The sequence below is a fragment of the Pempheris klunzingeri genome, chromosome 16 (genome assembly GCF_042242105.1).
Source record: "Pempheris klunzingeri isolate RE-2024b chromosome 16, fPemKlu1.hap1, whole genome shotgun sequence".
NCBI lineage: Eukaryota > Metazoa > Chordata > Actinopteri > Acropomatiformes > Pempheridae > Pempheris > Pempheris klunzingeri.
This window is the reverse complement of record NC_092027.1, coordinates 4,779,902-4,799,222: the sequence shown is the minus strand read 5'-3', so window position 1 is coordinate 4,799,222 and position 19,321 is coordinate 4,779,902. Positions and strand designations below refer to the sequence as shown.

Genomic DNA, 19,321 nt, shown 5'->3' with positions numbered 1-19,321 from the left:
CAGCTCACTTGTTGTCTCGCCGGCTGTGACATGACACATTTCACCGAGTTTTACGTCCCATGTCCCGACCAGGCTGCCTCGACCGAGCTTAAAACCCTTCACAAGGTAAGCAGCGTTTGAGGAAATGTCCATACAAGTTGAATCAAGCAGTAATGCACCAGTTATAGACAGGTCCCTAACTAGCTTTATGCTAACACTGTTTCTTGTTGTTATATATCTGTACATGTGTCATACTTTGATACATTTTGCACTTGTTTTATCAGTTCATTATTTGCATCACTTTTCACATTATTCAGCCATATTAATAGAAATTAATATTTAATTAAAGAATCAAGCAGTTGGCCAACAGACACACCTTAGTAACAGGTGAGTAATTTCACTAATACTAATATTAGATGAATCTACTAGAAGCTGAGAAGCTGAACTATGGTTTTTACATGCTGTTAGTTTGACAAAAGCATCACTTTGTGCTGTGGTAACTTGCTTGCACACATTTAATTAAAATGTAGGTAATTGACAATGATATATATATTGAGTCTTATAGGAAGTGGGTTTCAGCACTTAGGTTTTTATAGATGTCAGTGCTGAAAATGGGACATATTGCTTATTAAAAAACATCTCACCTTTGCAACTCCAGTTCAATTAAATACATATTACATTAATTGTTTCAGAAAGGAGGGTTGAACTGGTTTTCTTTTTTCCTGAGGATAGGCTCACACACACTCACTTGCAGATATGCGTCACATGGTCATGGCTGATAGTGTTTGCTTTGTTATGCATAGAAATGCAGGGATGTCATGCGGTGCACGATACTATGGATGCACAGTGTTGGTCATCTTGTCAGTTTATGTGTTGGAAATAACACAACCTGTTTGTTACACGGATGTTGTGACAGATATGTACACACAGACTTTAGAAGACCTGTGTAAAATATATTCCATTATATTATGTTATTGAGTTGAAATTTAACCTGCACCAATTTTGACAACAATAAGTAATATTTCTAGCAGCAATGCCAAAATATAAGCATTCTAGCATCCAAAATATGAGTATTTTCTGGTTTCTGTTGTCTTCTTCTGTAGCGAACTGGAAATCTTTGGTTTTTTTGGACCATTTATTTGACAAAACGATACTTGTCACAGGCATTTTTCACAATTACATCAAACAACTAATTATTCATGAAAATGATCTGAAGATTAATCGATAATAATGAAATATTTTGCAGCCCCCAAAAGACATTTAAAACTTGAACAAATCATTTTTTTGTCAATTATCTTTTATTGAGCAAAAATATTCCATTTTTATAAGCTCCATTTTTGGTATCATACAATTGTGCGAATTGTAAAGAAGTCAAAAGAAAATCATGTAAAGTGATGATATCAAATAAGCAGACATTGAATAAACCAAGCGGAAAACATTCAAACACAGGAACAGAACAAACAAACAAAAAACCAACCAAAACGTTGTGCAATGATAGAAAAATTAAAAGATAAAGATAAATAACAAATAGATGAAAAGAGATCCTTCACCAAAACACACAAATCGTTTTAAATGAAAGGAAAACGTGTAAAAGAAAACATGAAAAAGTCTGAAACTGTGAACTGAGAATAAATAATAATAATATTGATAATAAAAAAGACTTCAAGGGGAGTTTTGATTTGATAGACTTGGTCTCCTCAGACAGGTCGCTCCAGCGTAATAACACCATGAGAAGTGCTCACAACGAGCTGAGAGGTCAGAAATGTACTCAGGTCCAAAGAAGAGGCGGCCAGTTACATCTTAAGATCAATGACAGTATATTCTTTATTGATAACTGAGGAGAAATGCAAACGTCTGAGTCTGCAGCAGATATCTAACAGATAAATTGTGTTTAGAGAGCAATTAAATATTTACTTTAGGAGCTGTTTGTGGATTACGCAACTTACTATGACGCTATCTCAATGACACACACACACACACACACACACACACAGGGTGGGCAGTCGTTAGTTCAGTGCACGAGAGCAGCAGCCAGTTTTTCTAATCTGATTCCTTCCTGTAAACACACTTCCTGTAAGCTGCAGAAAAACAACTGCATTGACTTTTACAATTCATGAACAAATAAACATTTAGTTGATTAATCAGTGATGTCGAAAGGCTGAAAATGTATCTGTTTGGATGAAAAGCTTAACGGCTTAAGATATAAACACTAACTAGCTTCAGCCTCTCATTTAATTGTATATTTCTGCCACTAATTCACAATAATCAGCAGATTAGACGATAATGAAAATAACAGCTCTAAACTTTTTACACTTAACAACATAAATGCACTTAAAAACAGTCGCTCCAGTGTTTGTCCGGCTTGTGCTGACCGACACATTTTTGTGCGGAGGATTTAAAGCTGTCAGCATGATCGTTTTCGCAGCGTGAAGGTTTTGGGTGGCTGACACATTCCTTATAACAATACGTATTGACGTGAAGCGTGACACTTACAGCAGTCAGACTGCAGTAATGATTTGATTGAAGGGTCATTCCACCGTCATTGTAGCTGTTTATTGGTGTGATAACCTCAGACCAGCTGCTTCAGAGGATCATTTCTCTGTGATAACACCATATTCCACCTCTTGGTGTTACAAAATCCAACCCGACTCCTCAAACTTACTACTAATACTTTTATACTTTTAGTTAATCATGATTTTGAATACAGAATATAGGATTTTTACACTGTGGTATTACTACTTTTACTTAAGTAAAACATGTGAATACTTCTTCTATCAGTGCTTCTTATTTACATTATTTAAAGTCTGTTACAGCTGCAAGTAACAGTTATTTTCATTATTGATGAACCTGTTGAATAGTCTGTCATGTAATCAATTTGTCTATGAGCTATCAGTGAAGGTGATGTCCTCACGTTATTCTTTTGTCCAGCCAACAGTCCAAAACCCTGAACATACCCAGTTTACTGCCATGTGACAAAGAAAAGCATCAAATCCTGACATTTAAGAAGCTGGAACCGATTAAGGCTTTTACCAGTTAGATGGATTTCATGTTTTTTAAAATGACCTTTGGTCTCAAGACCACACTGATGGACTTGGAAAGATTCGTCCCGAATTGGGGAAATTTGCAAAGGTGTGTCAAGCCGAGGACACGGGTGGTTTTTCCCAGCAGCAAACAGTCTGTTGTGTTTGTATTGGAATTATTTTATTTCTCTCTCACAGGAACCTGTTCAGTGAAGTACAGCGTCGTCATCACCTTCGTCATCTCCCGGGTCTGAGCATCAGTAACTCTTGTAAGTGCAGCTTTGGTCAAACTTCCAGTATCTCATGAAATCAGGAAGAATCACTGTGTTTGTGTATCGTTCTTTATTTTGTTATATTTTTCATGTTATTATTATTGCTGCCAAAACCTGCTGTGTATCAGGTTGCAATCAAAACCTGCTGACGCTTTGTGCCATGTGACGGGTTTTTCTCACATCCTCATTGTCTGTTATTGTTCGTGTGTGTGTTCCTGTGTTGCTCTGCCTGTGTGTTTTCTGATCCCTGCCTCCGTATGCCCAGCAGGTTTCCTGGACGCCATGGCTCAGTGACATCATCTTTGCCGATTTTTAGTATTTCCTGGGCCAGCCGAGTGCCATGCCGCTACCAAATGGCTACTCCATCAACTCAGCCGCTTCAGACGAGAGTGACGACAGTGAACCCCTCATCGAGAATGAAGCAGGTGTGTTTTTCATCCATCTGTTGTCTATACTGCTTATCCTTAAGGGTGGCAGGGTGGCTGGAGCCAGTCCCAGCTGACTTCACCTCACACCACACTCACAGGCAACAGGCAAGTCACCAGTTAACCTAACCTGTGTGTCTTTGGGCTGTGGGAGGCCCAAGCTGGCATTGAAAAGGCATTTATTAAAGGATAACGCTGGTATTTTTAAAAGTCAACCCTATTTTATATATTTTGGGTATGAATAGTTTCACTTTCAAGCATCTAATCAATTAATTGATTGTATTTGATTTTACATAACAACAGGTGCAAACAAAGACATTCTCACTTCCAACATGACATTAAACAGTAAATATGCTCTGAGGAGTTAAATATGCAGCAAATTAATCTATTTCAATCATTGTTGCATTTCTCTGATTGTGTCACTGCAGTTTTTCCACATTTTGATGTTTGTCTCTTTTGTTGGATGTAAATTTTAAACATAAACACAAACAAAATAGTGTAATGTCTCAGCCGCTGTTTGCTTCATGGTAGAGGAAGTGTTTGCACAACAATGTGCTATTTTCTCATTCTGTGGTTGTGGGAACAGAAACAGAGATCTGTCGCAGGTGTTTCTCTCTGGTTACTCAGCAGGTCTTTGCAGTTGTAGCAGTCGTACACACATCAGCACCTCACTGGTTACAGGTGACCTCTTATGTAAGACCTTAATGAGGTCGCTGACCATCCAATGGCTGCAGTTAAACTGATGGTGCAATGAAATCATGTGCTACAGCGATAAAGACAAGTAAAGGCCGCGGCTGAGTGAGCCAGAGGTGACTCCAAAGATGCATGGATCGCCAGTTTAGACATGTGATTTTAAAGGAACATTCTGCAGTCAAAATGTAGACACAAGGGTCATCCACAACAGCAAACCTCAAAACACAGTATATATATATAACAGTATGTGTATAGTAAATGTTATTAAACCTACCAAACTAAATCTAAATTACTTTTATGAGAAGTACTGATTTTGCCTTTCACTAACATTTAAAACGTCACTGTAAATGCGTTGACAGCAAATAATATTAGCCTGAATTTGATGTTTTTTAAATTGTTTTATCATTTACCTATAAACAAAATCTCGCATGTGAACATTTAGAGTGTGGGAGTGAGAGCGGATTTATCAAAAATGAATGAAAATTAACTCCCATTACATGATTGATGAAATAATAATAATAATAATAATATTCATGACCATAATTATGTTTTAAATATTAAAAACTACAAAGTGCGAACAATACAATACTTGACTTGAGTGTTTTTAGAAGCAGTAGTCACCTACACCCTAACACCAGGTTTGTGACACGATGTTCACACTCCAGACTACATGTAAATATTCTCCTGTTTTCCACGGACAGTTCCTCCCCAGTGCTGCTCGGCTCGCCTCAACCTGGCCTTCCTCATGTTCCTGGGCTTCGCTGTGGTCTACGGTCTCCGGGTCAACCTCAGCGTCGCCATGGTTGCCATGGTGAATGTCACCGACCCCAAACCGGCCCAGAACAGCTCCGTCTTCCACGCTTGTCCACTGCCGCCAGGGATGGACAACACCAGTGACGTTTTCCCACAACCTGACGGGGTACCAATGTTTTTAAAGCATTTTCCTCTCACTAATTCTTAAAGGAGAACTCCGGGTATTTTAAACCTGGGCCCCATTTTTACATATTTTTGTTTGTTCCAGTAAATCATGTCAGCCGACAGCCACCAACAGGCTGTGCACCAGCTGTATTGGCTGCCAAAAACAACCTTTAGTGAACTTCTCTCTTTGTTTTCGCCCTGTTTATACATTTGAGCCTTTCTGATGCCTTTTACCATAATTCTCTTGTCCCAGGTCCCTCAGTACCCGTGGGACTCGGAGACTCAGGGCTGGCTGCTGGGAGCCTTCTTCTTCGGCTATCTGGGCACGCAGATGCCGGGTGGCTACCTGTCCGGTCACTACGGGGGCAGCATCTTCATGGGTCTGGGTGTGCTGGGCACTGCTGCCCTCACCCTGCTCACCCCTCTGGCCGCCCAGCTGGGGTCATACTGGCTGTTTGCACTACGAGCGCTGGAGGGCTTCGGAGAGGTACGAGTCTGTACAAGCAGGAGGCTGCAGGGAATATTAATTTATTAAGCAGTATTACAGGAGAGGGTGAGCTTTACCATCATTATTGGCACGGCAGTGAAGTTTTTTGCGATTTTACAACAGTTACCAACAAAATAAAAGATCTAATTAAAATGTGTTCATATTGTGGAGCTTTTTGACAGTGTTACATCCGTTTCCATGAAATATATGGCACTAATTACTGGAAAATGATCAGTGACGTTATAAGACTGCTATGTAATGAAACCTACAGCTCCAGCAAGTAGGCCGACCCCTAGTAACGCCCTAGCAACAGAGACGATAACTAGTCCCTGTTGAGTGGGATTTCCCAAACTGAATAATCACCTTGAGCACGTTCTAAATGTCTAGTTGACCTACCTGTCTTGCTCTCTGCCTGTCTGACTGTGTTTTTCGTCTCCAGGGTGTGACGTTCCCGGCCATGATGGCCATGTGGGCTCGGTGGGCTCCCCCTCTGGAGCGCTCCCGCCTGATGACCCTGTCGGGCTCTGGGGCCAACTTCGGAGCCTTTTTGGCTCTGCCGCTCACCGGCTACATCTGCCAAACGTTAGGCTGGCCCGCTGTCTTCTACCTCTGTGGTGAGTGGGGGGGGCATAACGCTAAAAATGCCGGGGTGGTTACTGGCCTTGCTCCCTTTTATTGTATTATAGCATTATATATTACAGCACGTTTGGAGCAGTGTGACAGCGGTCATTCTCTGTCAAACCTGAATACCTAATAATCATTCACCAGCTTGTAAAATAAAAGGTTTTCTCTCTCTGCGTCTCTCTTTCAGGGGGTGCTGGTTGCCTCTGGGCAGTCTTTTGGTTTCTTTTTGTATCAGATGACCCTCGCACCCATCGTCGAATCAGCAAAGAGGAGAGAGATTACATCATAAACTCCATTGGACCTCAGGTGCACATGAAACATTAACCTTAATGAGGTTTTCTTTTACCTCGATGTGCATCTCACACTTATTCAGTCTATCTCTAGATTTTCTGAAGCGTAGCTGGTCAAATAAAGAAAGTAGTAGTGAGTACAAATAACAGAAGTTGTAGGAGAAAGTGTTGAAACCAGAGAAGCCAGAGGATGTAATATCATCAACAGGTTCTTTGCAGTGTGTGTGAATGCTCTGGTCAGTTGCAGCTCCTCTGTCATGATGAGCTGTAACACTGAGTGAAGCTTTAAATCTCGGCTATAATCACATAAAACTAAGGATTATTATGATGAGTCCACTCATGCAGTTTCACTTTATGAACACTCTGTATGGAAGCTGGTGTTTCATGTAATTACCTCACTAGACTTGTTTTTATATTGCTAATAACAACACTTCATGTCAACTGCAAGGGAGTTTTGGACGTACTGAAACTGTCCCTCACACCTCTGCTCTGTATTGTAGAGTTTTTCTGCAATATAAATTATAATATAACTCAGACTTCCTGTTTCCATTTCCCTTATTGTTCCCTCTTTTTCTTACTTTCTCTTCCCCTCAGCTGCCTTTTTGTTGCTTATCAGTTGGTTGCGTTTCCTATGCAAAGATCCTAATTCCATTTAGTCAGTATGACTTTCAAAAACAAAAACATGTTCAAAATTTCTTTCTTAAACTTTAAGGAGAGCTCTGGTGTTTTTATACCTCTGCTGTATTTTTACATATCCTGCGTTCAAAATGACTAGCAGGTACACAGAGTTTGGGAATTGGTCCAATAGATCGCCTCCGCCAGCAGACACGACCAACCTACAACGGCTGTAATACAATCCTGGGGGCAGCGTCCAACCAAAGTACATCCACTAAAAGTTGCTTAGTGGCTCAGATTGCTATTTGAAGTCATTACAGAAAGAATCCTTGAAGAAATAAATCTGTAAGATCCTTTTTGTTTATCCAGAAACTGCCGTTATATCGCTCTCTTCAAAGCCACCAGACTCCATTGACAAAAGCAGTAATTTTACAAAACACAGGAGTTTCTGTCTACCACTACCTCGACCAAAGCTTCCCCCTCAGTGTATGCACATATGAGTCGAACAGTCATTTTCATTGTATCATGACATAAATGATGATTATCTTTCTATTAATGAGCTTTTTCTATCATATATGTTCCAAAGATTTTGTCATTAATGTGAGCTCAAACTGCAGGGTACAGGTCATGGCTGGTCCGTGCCCCTGATGTCCATGGTGCTGTCGGTCCCCCTGTGGGCCATCATCATCACCCAGATGTGTGCAAACTGGTCCTACTACACCCTGCTCACCTCCCTGCCCACCTACATGAACAGCATCATGCACTTTGACCTAAAATCGGTGAGATTTCAATTTATTGGTTCCTCCGTTTCATGTCAAAAATGATTGGACATAAATCGTAATGCTGTGTGAAGGACTAAAAAGAGGCATTCTGTTTCCCTCTGTTCCCAGTCTTTATGCTAAGCTAAGCTAACTGCTAAGCTAATCTAACAGAGTGGTCTCAATTTGAACATCTAATACAAAATGTCAAACTATTTATTTTAAGGGTTAGGGTTTAAGGGTTTCCAGTGAATCATAGATGGTTTTGATGTCTCATCACTGACATGCTGGACTTCTTCTTTTCTTAAAACTGTAATAATGAAATCCTTCTCTGAATGTATTAACGCAGGACCACAACAATAACTCTCTGTCTCTTTGTCCAGAATGGTTTCCTCTCCGCTCTGCCGTACCTCGGGGCCTGGATGTTCTCCATGCTGTCGGGTGTCATGGCGGACTACCTCATCGAGAGGAGGGTGTTCAGCGTCACCGCTGTGCGTAAACTCTTCACACTCACAGGTCAGGAAACTTTTCCTCTCAGATCCTCTTTGTGTACGTCACATATACAGCTGTGTGCACCCTTAGGGCTTCTGTGTCTGGTTTACTGTCACAGGAGGAGGCGTGCAGGTTTTGGGGAAGTTAAAGGCTCTCTGAGAAGTGATTTACTTACACATTTGTATATAATTACCCTGACACAGAGGGCCAGTGTTCCTACATTGATTACATAGCATGTGTTGGTCTATGAGACGTTTCCAGACCAAGCAGTTCGGGGGGGCGTTGTATTTCCCCTGTCACATATTATTATTAGTAGTAGTAGTAGTAGTGGTGGTAGTAATATTATTAGTATTATTATTGAATGGAGTAATGCTGCCCTCATCTGCTCATCTGGTATAGATTCAGTTTGTTGAAATGAAATTATAAAGCTAATGTCCAGATATAGTTATACTCTCAGTGAACTGAGTAAATAAACCCACATTAGATGTCGTGCCAATAAAACGTTTTATTTGTACAACTAAATATTTAAAGAAATGGAAAGAACCAATAAAACCAAAGTATATTTGTATTTCTGTTTAACGCCTCCCTCCTCTCTGCAGGTCTGCTGCCAGCTGCAGCTTTCCTCGTGGCTGTGAGTTACGCCGGCTGCAGCCACGTCCTCACCGTCACCTTCCTCACGCTCTCCACGAGCATTGGAGGGGCCACTGCCTCCGGAGTCTTCATCAACCAAATAGACATCGCTCCTCGGTGGGTGTTGAGATAAGATATTCCTTTAGTAGTCCCACGGTGGGGAAATTTACAATGTGGGCAGCAAAAGTAGAGCGTTCAATAAAACAATAAATGATAAACTAGTCAGGAGGAGATATAAAAGTATAGAAGAAGAAGTATAAGAAGTGTTTTTTAAGGAAGTGCTGCACGTGGTCATTTCAATTACCCAGAAGCCTTCAGTGATGTCTTCAAATGTCCAAAACCCAGAGATGTTCAGATGCAAAGATATAAAACAGAGAAATGCAGCAAGTCATGACAAATACAGACCTGGCGTCAGAGACTTTTTGCATTATTGATGGAAATTGACTTGAACACTTAACTGATTGTGGAGAGCGTCCGGTTTGGGAACGTCAGAGTTGCGTCTCTACTTCTTGCAGACGACGTGGTTCTGTTCGCTCCCTCAGACCTCCAGCGGGTTGCAGCAGAGTGTGAAGCGGTCAGAATGAGAGTCAGCACCTCTAAGTCTGAGGCTGGACCAGGAGGAGGAATTTTGATTTTCTGTTGATCAACTAATTGTCTCAGTTCGAATCAGCACTCAGACATATTAATAGTAATATGAGGATGTGAATAGTTGTTCTCTGAAATCACCAGGTTTTGTCCTCCTGACTCCTGTTTTAATACAGTTGTACTCACAGTGTGTGAGACACTAAAACAAATGTCGTAACTGTAATTTGATGCTTTAGGGTGATAACTTTCGCTCCTCTCAGTGACTTTGTGTTTGATTAAAACACTGAGGAATGTATTTCTTTCTCTCTCCTGCAGGTATGCAGGATTCCTTTTGGGAATCACCAACACATTCGGCACCATTCCTGGAGTCGTGGCCCCTATTGCTACAGGATACTTTACTAAAGACGTAAGTCTGTGAAACTGAAAGATCAGTTCTCTCACTTTGTGTGGAGCAGAACGGCCGAGACACAGAGTCGACTTACTGACTGTAGTTTACTGTTTCTACTGTGTGAGGCTGCGGGTTCAAAGTATCTGTGAAATATAAAAGTTAAACTGTAAAAGAAAACATCAGGTAGAAGAATGAAGGTGTGTGTAGATCAGTGTGTAGATCAGTGTGTATATCAGTGTGTAGATCAGTGTGTGTATATCAGTGTGTATATCAGTGTGTATATCAGTGTGTATATCAGTGTGTAGATCAGTGTGTGTATATCAGTGTGTGTATATCAGTGTGTATATGAGTGTGTAGATCAGTGTGTAGATCAGTGTGTAGATCAGTGTGTAGATCAGTGTGTGTATATCAGTGTGTATATCAGTGCGTAGATCAGTGTGTATATCAGTGTGTAGATCAGTGTGTGTATATCAGTGTGTATATCAGTGTGTATATCAGTGTGTATATCAGTGTGTAGATCAGTGTGTGTATATCAGTGTGTAGATCAGTGTGTGTATATCAGTGTGTGTATATCAGTGTGTATATGAGTGTGTAGATCAGTGTGTAGATCAGTGTGTGTACATCAGTGTGTAGATCAGTGTGTAGATCAGTGTGTAGATCAGTGTGTATATCAGTGTGTAGATCAGTGTGTAGATCAGTGTGTAGATCAGTGTGTATATCAGTGTGTACATCAGTGTGTAGATCAGTGTGTAGATCAGTGTGTATATCAGTGTGTATATCAGTGTGTGTATATCAGTGTGTAGATCAGTGTGTAGATCAGTGTGTATATCAGTGTGTAGATCAGTGTGTATATCAGTGTGTCTATGACTCTCTGTTGTGATGTAAAACCCTTTGATGTGCCGTCTCTCTGGCTGTCAGCACACCCTGGCCGGCTGGAGAAAGGTGTTCTGGGTCGCGGCGGGGATCAACGTCGGCGGCGCTCTCTTCTTCGCCATATTCGGCAGCGGGAAGATCCAACCGTGGGCCGTCACGGAGGAGGAGCGAGAAGAAGCTGAGAGGAGGAAGAGGAGCAGGTCCATCTCCACATAAAACATAGATATGCAGATGAAGAAGCACAAACAGAAACAGCTCATGGAGCTTTAAAATTTAAACTGTGTGCTGGATACAGAAAATTAGACAACTAGAGGTCTGTAAGTCGAAGGAGTTAGTGCAGTATATTATTGTCCAGGCACAGCACAACATTTATATCACTGGAGCAGGACTGTTAAACTGTTAAACGAACAATTTAAAGGTTTTGGTGTCTAAAGAAAGTGTTTATTAATATGTTATAACTACAATATGTTTCTGTTGTTGGACAGTTTGTACCCAGGTGATTTGTACAATAACTCCAGCAAAGAGATTTAAGATTATAGAGCAGTTTTATACAAAAAAATGTTACATTTTAAGGCACATTTTTAAAGTGGGATAGTGTCTGAGGAGCAGATGGATGTTATCGCTGCATCAAAGACAAGTGGACAGATTTACTATTTGCACAAAAAAAAACATGACTCAACATGTGCTGGATATTCACTGCCTTTAACATTCAGGTCTAATCAGGAAAATGTGAGTTCCTTTAATTTGTCCTGTTTACTGTTGCTGAATGTGAAGGTGTTACGATACAAGTCTCTGCATTAGAGCAGTATTTACATAATAACCAGTGATATTTGCATCATATATTCAAGCTGCACCTCAGGTTAGACCAAAACAAATCAATTTTTTTTTAAAGGTTTTTCAGTTTTTCTTGAACTGTGAAGCAGATAGGAACCATATATATACACACATATAACAAACCGTACACTTTTTCACAAGTGTTGTCAACTGCATAACTTTAGCTGTTTTGTTTACAGCTGTTTCTGTTCTCTGACCACTACCAGTCTGTCCAGTAGGACCAAGAGAAGCACTTTTCACACACAAATACACCAAAGGCCTTACATTTAAGAGATGGTTTTTCCATCTTTAGAAAGCTACAGGTCTTTAGTTTCATCCAGAAAACCAAAGCATCTTCCACTGCCAGGGTTTAAATATTTTAGGTAAAAGTGCCATGGACTTGGACTTAACTTGGTGTTTAAGGTTCCAAGAAATATGTGGATGAGCAGTGTTTTTAATTGTGTCTGTGGGTTTAGCACCTCACCAAGATGCTGCCCATGTTTTTTCAACTACAATAATTATTCTTTTTATAGGAAATAAGCAATTTAAAAAAAAACATCTTGCCATTTTCATCGACTCTTGCAGTATGTCAAAGTGCACTATGATTGTAAAGATATGGTGTTTTTAAACGGATGCAATAATGTATTTACATTCCCTGATGTTGTTCAAATATGTTAAATATTTAGCCAGTTTAGCCATTCACCATTACATGTTCATGTATGACCCTTTGTGTGTGTGTGTGTGTGTGTGTGTGTGTGTGTGTGTTCATAGATCTGTTCAGACTACGGTGTTGTTTCACACTGTTTTAATCTTACAGTCAGCTCTGAAAATGGAAATGTATGTGTGCATGACACTCAGATTGAGTGAGAAAATGGGACAAAAACCTTTATTTAAATGTTTCCTTTGTTACTAAAATAATAATGCTCAACTGCTGCCTCCAGGTGTCATAATAGTCGCCCTTTGTATCAGGTTTTTATGCCGGTGTTGCAGATTTAAGTGTCCCATCGTGACTAAAAATGCACAAAAGTGTTAAGGAGATCATCAGAGCCGTAGTTCTGAGACCAAATGACCCTAAAATAACACATAACCATTACATTTTACAACATCCTTTAGCGTAAATCTTATTTTCTGTCATTTTTCTTTCCCAAAACAAAAGTATAAATGCTGTTTCAGTAGAAGAATATAGAATTCAGGTGGATAAAAACATTTTTGGCCTAAATCAGCCAAATGTATGAGTTCTATATTCTGTAAACAGATCGTTTGTGCCCACATGCTATTGAGATGTTTTCATGAACTACATGTCAACTTTAAATAAACATATCACTTGAATTTACTTGCTTTTTAAACTTTATTTTCAAACATGGGTTAGCAGCTACACCCGCCCTGTAAAGCTGGGGGGTATCTCAGCTGGGATTTAAATTCTGCTCTGCAGCCAGTAGATGGTGCAAGGAACTAAATATACAATGTGGGTGACAAAAGGGGAAAAAAAGTTACAATTAAAAAGTAGAGAAAGAAAGAAGCTTAAACATTTTGATGAGTATTTCTTAATCTATGAAGCTGTTATAGTCTTGCATGTCTAAAACAGAACTACATCAGACTAAAAGTTGGTTTTCTTGACTTCATACTAATGTCTAGCCTTGAATATTCATCTGACTGGCTGTTTCATTACATTTTCTCCTTTGTATTTTCATTAAATAAACAGAAACATGTGTCCTGGTGTATTTTAACCCTGCACTTTGCTTGTTTTTTTGCTATCAGTGGTGTTGGTTGTTGCCAGGATGGTGCTGAAGCTTGCATCAGATTTTTGACCCGGATGTTCTCGTGACGACACCGGCGTGGTGTAACGGGTAATGTCGTCCCCCTTCCTCAACGGTATCCACAATGGCGTCCTTTTACCATGTTATATCTATTGGTTGGTTACTGTCTCTCCACGAAAACTTATTTATCTCCCCGTCAATTAACTCCTCTTTAATACCGTTTGAATGGTCACCTAGCTGGCTTAAAGCTGACTATTTTATTGGTGGTTTTATTTGAGTATTTACAGCCAGGTTGTTGGTCAAGCCCAAAGGAGTTTACAGCAGCTAGCTAACATTAGCATCTTTATTAGCATGGCTAGACGCTCTTTAATTTGACCAATTTCAGGCGTTTACGGTGTAAATGTTTGTCCTCTCATGACTCGGTGTGTTTCTCTTGGCAGTTCAAAACGCCACCAAACCCTCATTTTGATTTATATTAACTGTTAAAGTTAGCTAGGTGATGTTAGCATTGTGTTGCTAATCCACTTTTGATGACAAAGCAGTTAAAACTCCAGCTAGTATTCACTCTGTATCTGCACAATATATCATTAAAAGACGGATTAAACATCCGCAGAAATAGTTAATTCCTTTTTTATAAGCTTTTCTTTGTGTGGCTTAGTAACAGAACCAGTCCTAGTCTATTACACATATTAATTGGGGATATTTTCTCACTAATAATACATTTATTTTTCAGTTTCATATTCAAATTACATAATTCCCCCCTTACACAACTTGTATTTTTTAACCGAACATTGCAAATCCATGATTATTATAATTATTATGATTATTTGGGCTCCTGTGAGACGTTTATCTTGTTCTGACATAAGTGATTCTAAGTAATGACCTTTAAGCAATATTTAGATCCAGCAAGCTCTGTTCATTTGATCTATGTTGTAAAATATCTCTCAGTTTTGTTGCATTGGAGTCCAATTCATTTTTTAGTGATAGTTCCTTTACTTTGTCCTTTACCTTTACTTTTATCCTGTGTTTTTTTCTTTACCACACACCTGAACATAAAGTAGGCTTTAAAATGCAAACACTTTGTTTAGAAATAAAGATAATCTGAGCACCTTAAAATAAGTATTATGTGTGAATAGTTTTTAAATGACATTTTAAACATGTATTGGGGTTTCAGCTGGGTTCAAACCTCTTAAGATTCAAGAAACATTCTCGTACCTCTGACAAGCGTTAGTGCAAAAACCAGACTTAATGACTGACAAAAATAAAGATAAGTTTATTTATAGAGCCCAATATCACAGCCAGTATTTTAACAGGCTTTACAGATCCACAATAGCTACTATATAGAACCTGAATACTTGTTTAAAAATGGATTGAGCCTTGAAATAAGCAATACAAAGACAGACCCCCCCCCTAAAGCTACCTTGAGGGTGAAATGGTCCGGAGCCCCCAAAATTGTAGCCAAATAATGAACTGAGTAGCTACCTACCTTGAAGGCTGTGTTATGCATGTGATAAACACTTATCTTTAACACATCGGAGTGTGAAACAAATGCAGATGAAACCAAAAGGCAATACTTTGTTTGCAAGTGTGAACCGGGGTGTTTGCAAGTGTGGAGAGTGGGGGAGCGTGGGACAGCAGGAGATGTGGAACCGGCAATGTGTTGCAAATGTGCTTTATTTGCATTGACTGTTCCCCGGGATCAGATTGTAATTGCATACAATGTGCTGACATTGCCATTTAGATTGAGTTACCTTAAACTCTGCCTGTACGCACATGAATGCCAGAGCTGTGGGGTTTTCTGAATGTTGGCATCGATCACAATCAGTCAGAGCCTTTTTTTTTTTTTTTTTTTTACAGCGCCCACACAGACACCAAGTCATGTTTCTTAGAGCTGGCAGATGAAGCCGATTTTGTACTGGAACAGTGTCAGGACTGAGCTGATGCTGCTGCCCACTACAAACTATGATTTAAACCAGAAGCCATAATATGGTCAAATCGATATATGTATATTTTCTGTGTGAGGAAAAATACTGTCTGTCTATCTTACCTCTCTATGCTACACTATACTTTAAAGCCAAAAGTAGTGGACGCCGTCTTTAGTACAAAGTCTGCTTGCGACCCTCGTCACCAAATGGATAACGTCTACTGATTGTGGCCACTTCACCCACAGCTTGATGTTTGTTTTACTTTTTTATTTTGATGCATTTTGGAAGAATTCTTCAGGTTTTGTCCCCTTTCTCACCCTGTAAATCACCTCCCAACCGGACCTTATCACCTTCCATCGGTACCCGTCCTCAGTGCTCTCACGGCTGAAAGGGAGAAAATATGCACAAATTTATTGTTTGCAGAGAAAAATCTTGAGATGCTGACGCTTATTATGAAGACAGTCCTGTCAAGTCATTATATTTTACCAGTTATTGAGAAATAGGTGTATAAAAGCTCAGTTTATGTGCATCAAAACCACAACCTGGAAAAAAAGAGAATTTATTTTCTGTCATACAGACAACACATTGAACAAATCAGTTCTCCAGACTGATAAACCGTCCATCTATCTATCTATCTATCTATCTATCTATCTATCTATCTATCTATCTATCTATCTATCTATCTATCTATCTATCTATCTATCTATCATAACAGACAACAGGTTTCTCTCAGTCATTAGTTAAAGTGTTCACGTCTCTCTGGTTGCTATAACCACCGTTCATACCAGATGACTCATCGCTGACCTGCTGCCAGCGCCTGGCTGCCAGTCTGACTGAATCACTTTCTGCCTTCAACACACACACACACACACACACACACACACAGTCTGACTGAATCACATTCTCCCTTCAACACACACACAGACTCACACACACACACACACACACACTCCCCCCTCTCTCCTCTAGTTGTGCACTGAAATAGGAGCACAGCTGTTGTACTTTGCACTGTTCCGTCATGAGATTATTAGAGGCTTCGTCTTGAAGAGCCGAGCTGTGTTTGGGGCACTGTGTAAATGTGTGTGTGACTTTAGCCATGCCAGGGACGTAGCTCCAGGGGAGGAAATGTCGGCTTGTGGGTCAGCTGGTATAACAAGTTTGGCCCAGACTGAAATATTTCAACTATTAGATGGACTGTTGGCTGTTAAATGCCATACAGACGCTCCTGGACTCCAGACAATGAATGATTGGTGATTGATCCCCCTGACTGTTCCTCTAATGCCACCATCAGACTGACAGTTATGGTCTCAACTGAGTATCTCAACAACTATTGGATGGACTGCCTTTAAGTTTGGTACACACGTTCATGCCCTCCTGGGGATTAATTGTAATATCTTTGGGGATCCTGTGACTTTTTTTCTGAAAATATCAACAGATCAAGATCTCATTTTGTCCGATACTTTAGTTTACTACTATAGACTGTCAGAAGTAGACGTAGCCACCGCGCTGTCACCTTTTGGTTTGTGGACAACCGTTTTGAAGCCTCAAGTTTGGCTCTATGGGCGTCGCCATCGTTTTCTGAAGCCAGTAGTGACACAATGATTGCCTCTGATTGATTAGTCTCAACACAGTCCCACCCTAAAGCCTACGCTGCTTTATCATCTATTTTCCTCTGAAAAGGGACTTTCATCTAATCAGACTTCTTTTTGGAGCCGGCAGAGTCGCCCCCAGCCCGCCATTACAAAGAATGTAGGTTTAAGGCTCTTCAGCATTGGCTTCACTTTTCAAACCCGGAAGCTATGTCCACTTCTTTTACACAGTTTATGTTCACAAACAAATACTAAAAAAAAACTAGAGACATTCTAAGCTAAGATGGTGAACATTACACCTGCAAAACATCAGCATGTGGGACTTCTACCATAAACCATAAATTGTAAATAAATGATATATTTTCCTCTTGCACCATCATCAGGTCAAGATTTAAGTTTGTCCGATACTTTGAATTCAAAATACATGAAAAAAGGAATGAACTAACAAACTAGTAAAGATTATACCTGCTAAACATCGTCATTGTTACCATGTTAGCATGCGGATGTTTTGCCGTGTTCATGACGTCATATCATGCAGTCAGACAGTCACATCAGAGTTATGGTAATTATGAGTTTACGACGGTTCACCTCCTACTTTGTACCTACAACTGGGAGACTCCGAGTTTTTGAAAGCTCTGTTATTTGCACCTAATGTCACCAATGGTTTACAAATGACAGGTTTGTTTCTGTGTTAGGAAAAGGGTTGTTTAATTATTTCAAAAAGTATTTTACATTTAATCATTTTAACATAAGTTTTACTTCTGTTTATTTCTTTCTTTTTACATGACAAAGTAATCTTTGCACACCAGCATCCATATAGAGAGAGAATAATAAAATTTACTTCTGTGCGCTGTGAAATCTTTGTGCAACCTTTTAACTTTTGGATTTTTAAGCGCAGGCTCACAATATTAGGGCTATTATTAACTATCTACCTGTCCATCCATCTGTCAGGTGTGTTTATGGTCGATCAGAGATAGAGAGCTAGGACACTGAGCTGAGGGCTCAAGGGCTCAAACGCATCATTGGTGTGCTAATGTAAATGTATTTAAATCGGACCACATTTTTAAGCCTGTGGTAATGTTGCTCAACACTGTGGCACCCTGCGGAGTCAGAGACATACATACTGTGTGCATCGTGCTCTGTGTTGAAGACTACAGGTGTGGCTCTTCACGTATAGCCTCGTCAGACGGGTTATATCATGCAGGGTGTCGACATGTGTCAGCAAGTTGGATTTAAGGCTTTTTAAGACTTTTCAATGCCACTGTTTAACTCATTTTAAGGATCATTTTGCCATAAAAATAAACATCAAATGTGGAAATGTAAGTGTAAGAACATATAGTCAGTCCAAAATCATACGTGAGGCAAAATGATTTAAACTGGTTGAGTTAAAGAACATTTGTCCAAATATGTTTAATAGTGTGAAAAAATGTATCTGTCCTTAATGATATGAATCACTCCAGCTGTGTTCATTCAGAGCTCTGCATTATTATTATTAATACCATCCTAATCATGTTCAAATAAACAAGGAGGAACATGTACCAGGGATTCATTTACAATACTTGTACATTAAATACATATTGTATAATTATATAATTACATTTTAAAGGGTGTCTGTCCAGTCTGTGAGCTTTCATTGCTTTAACGTCCACTCTACGAGTTGTACCTGTTTCATCATCATTTTTTACGACTCTATTAGCAAGTTGCCGCTATCTTCCTGCCCCTGTGTCGATTTATCGCCTCCCTCCTCTCCCCATATCTCCCCCTGGCTGCCTCTCGTCCTCCCTCTCCACCTCTCGGCCCTTTGCTCAACTTCCCACTCCCCCCTCCGTCGTGGCCGCTCTGCTTTCTCCGCTGAGTGAAAGCAGCAGCTGCCAAGTCTATGTGGCTGTTACCTGAACTGGAGGGAAAGCCGAGCGAGTGTGTTAGTGTGTGTGTTAAGAGTGTGTGTGTGTGTGTGTGTGTGTGTGTGTGTGTGTGTGTACCAGGGGATTCCTGCTGCCTGTATACTGGGCAATGTGCCACAGTGAGGCAGAATCTGACCCCCTGACCCTGAGTAGCATCCCAGTGACAAAACAGGCCTTTTTTTCTTTTTATTGCAGTCTAATTAATAATACAGGTGAAAGTGTATACATCTGAACCAGAGCTGTTCAAAAAATTGGGAACAAATTAGCTAAATATTCTTAATTAA

General features: G+C 40.0%; 1 protein-coding gene across 2 annotated transcripts; it reads left to right on the top strand.

Moving 5' to 3' along the window:
- Positions 1–84: 84 nt before the first annotated feature.
- On the top strand, positions 85–13,454 carry LOC139215116 (sialin). Of its 2 annotated transcripts, XM_070845970.1 has the most exons (12): positions 85–105; positions 3,198–3,268; positions 3,537–3,696; positions 5,091–5,308; positions 5,561–5,794; positions 6,234–6,408; positions 6,606–6,724; positions 7,941–8,102; positions 8,465–8,597; positions 9,173–9,320; positions 10,104–10,194; positions 11,095–13,454. In XM_070845970.1, the coding sequence occupies exons 3-12, from the start codon at positions 3,612–3,614 to the stop codon at positions 11,263–11,265; spliced, it is 1,536 nt and encodes a 511-aa protein (XP_070702071.1). In that variant the 5' UTR covers positions 85–105; positions 3,198–3,268; positions 3,537–3,611; the 3' UTR covers positions 11,266–13,454. The 2 variants fall into 2 exon arrangements, with proteins under 2 accessions (XP_070702071.1, XP_070702072.1); XM_070845971.1 differs by lacking the exon at positions 85–105 and having other exon boundaries at positions 3,540–3,696.
- The last annotated feature ends 5,867 nt before the right edge of the window (positions 13,455–19,321 follow it).

Coding starts and splice junctions, on each gene's coding strand:
- LOC139215116 (XM_070845970.1), top strand. CDS start 3,612: ATGCCGCTACCAAATGGCTACTCCATCAACTCAGCCGCTTCAGACGAG. Junction 3,697..5,090: donor CCTCATCGAGAATGAAGCAG/GTGTGTTTTTCA, acceptor TTCCACGGACAG/TTCCTCCCCAGTGCTGCTCG. Junction 10,195..11,094: donor CAGGATACTTTACTAAAGAC/GTAAGTCTGTGA, acceptor TCTGGCTGTCAG/CACACCCTGGCCGGCTGGAG.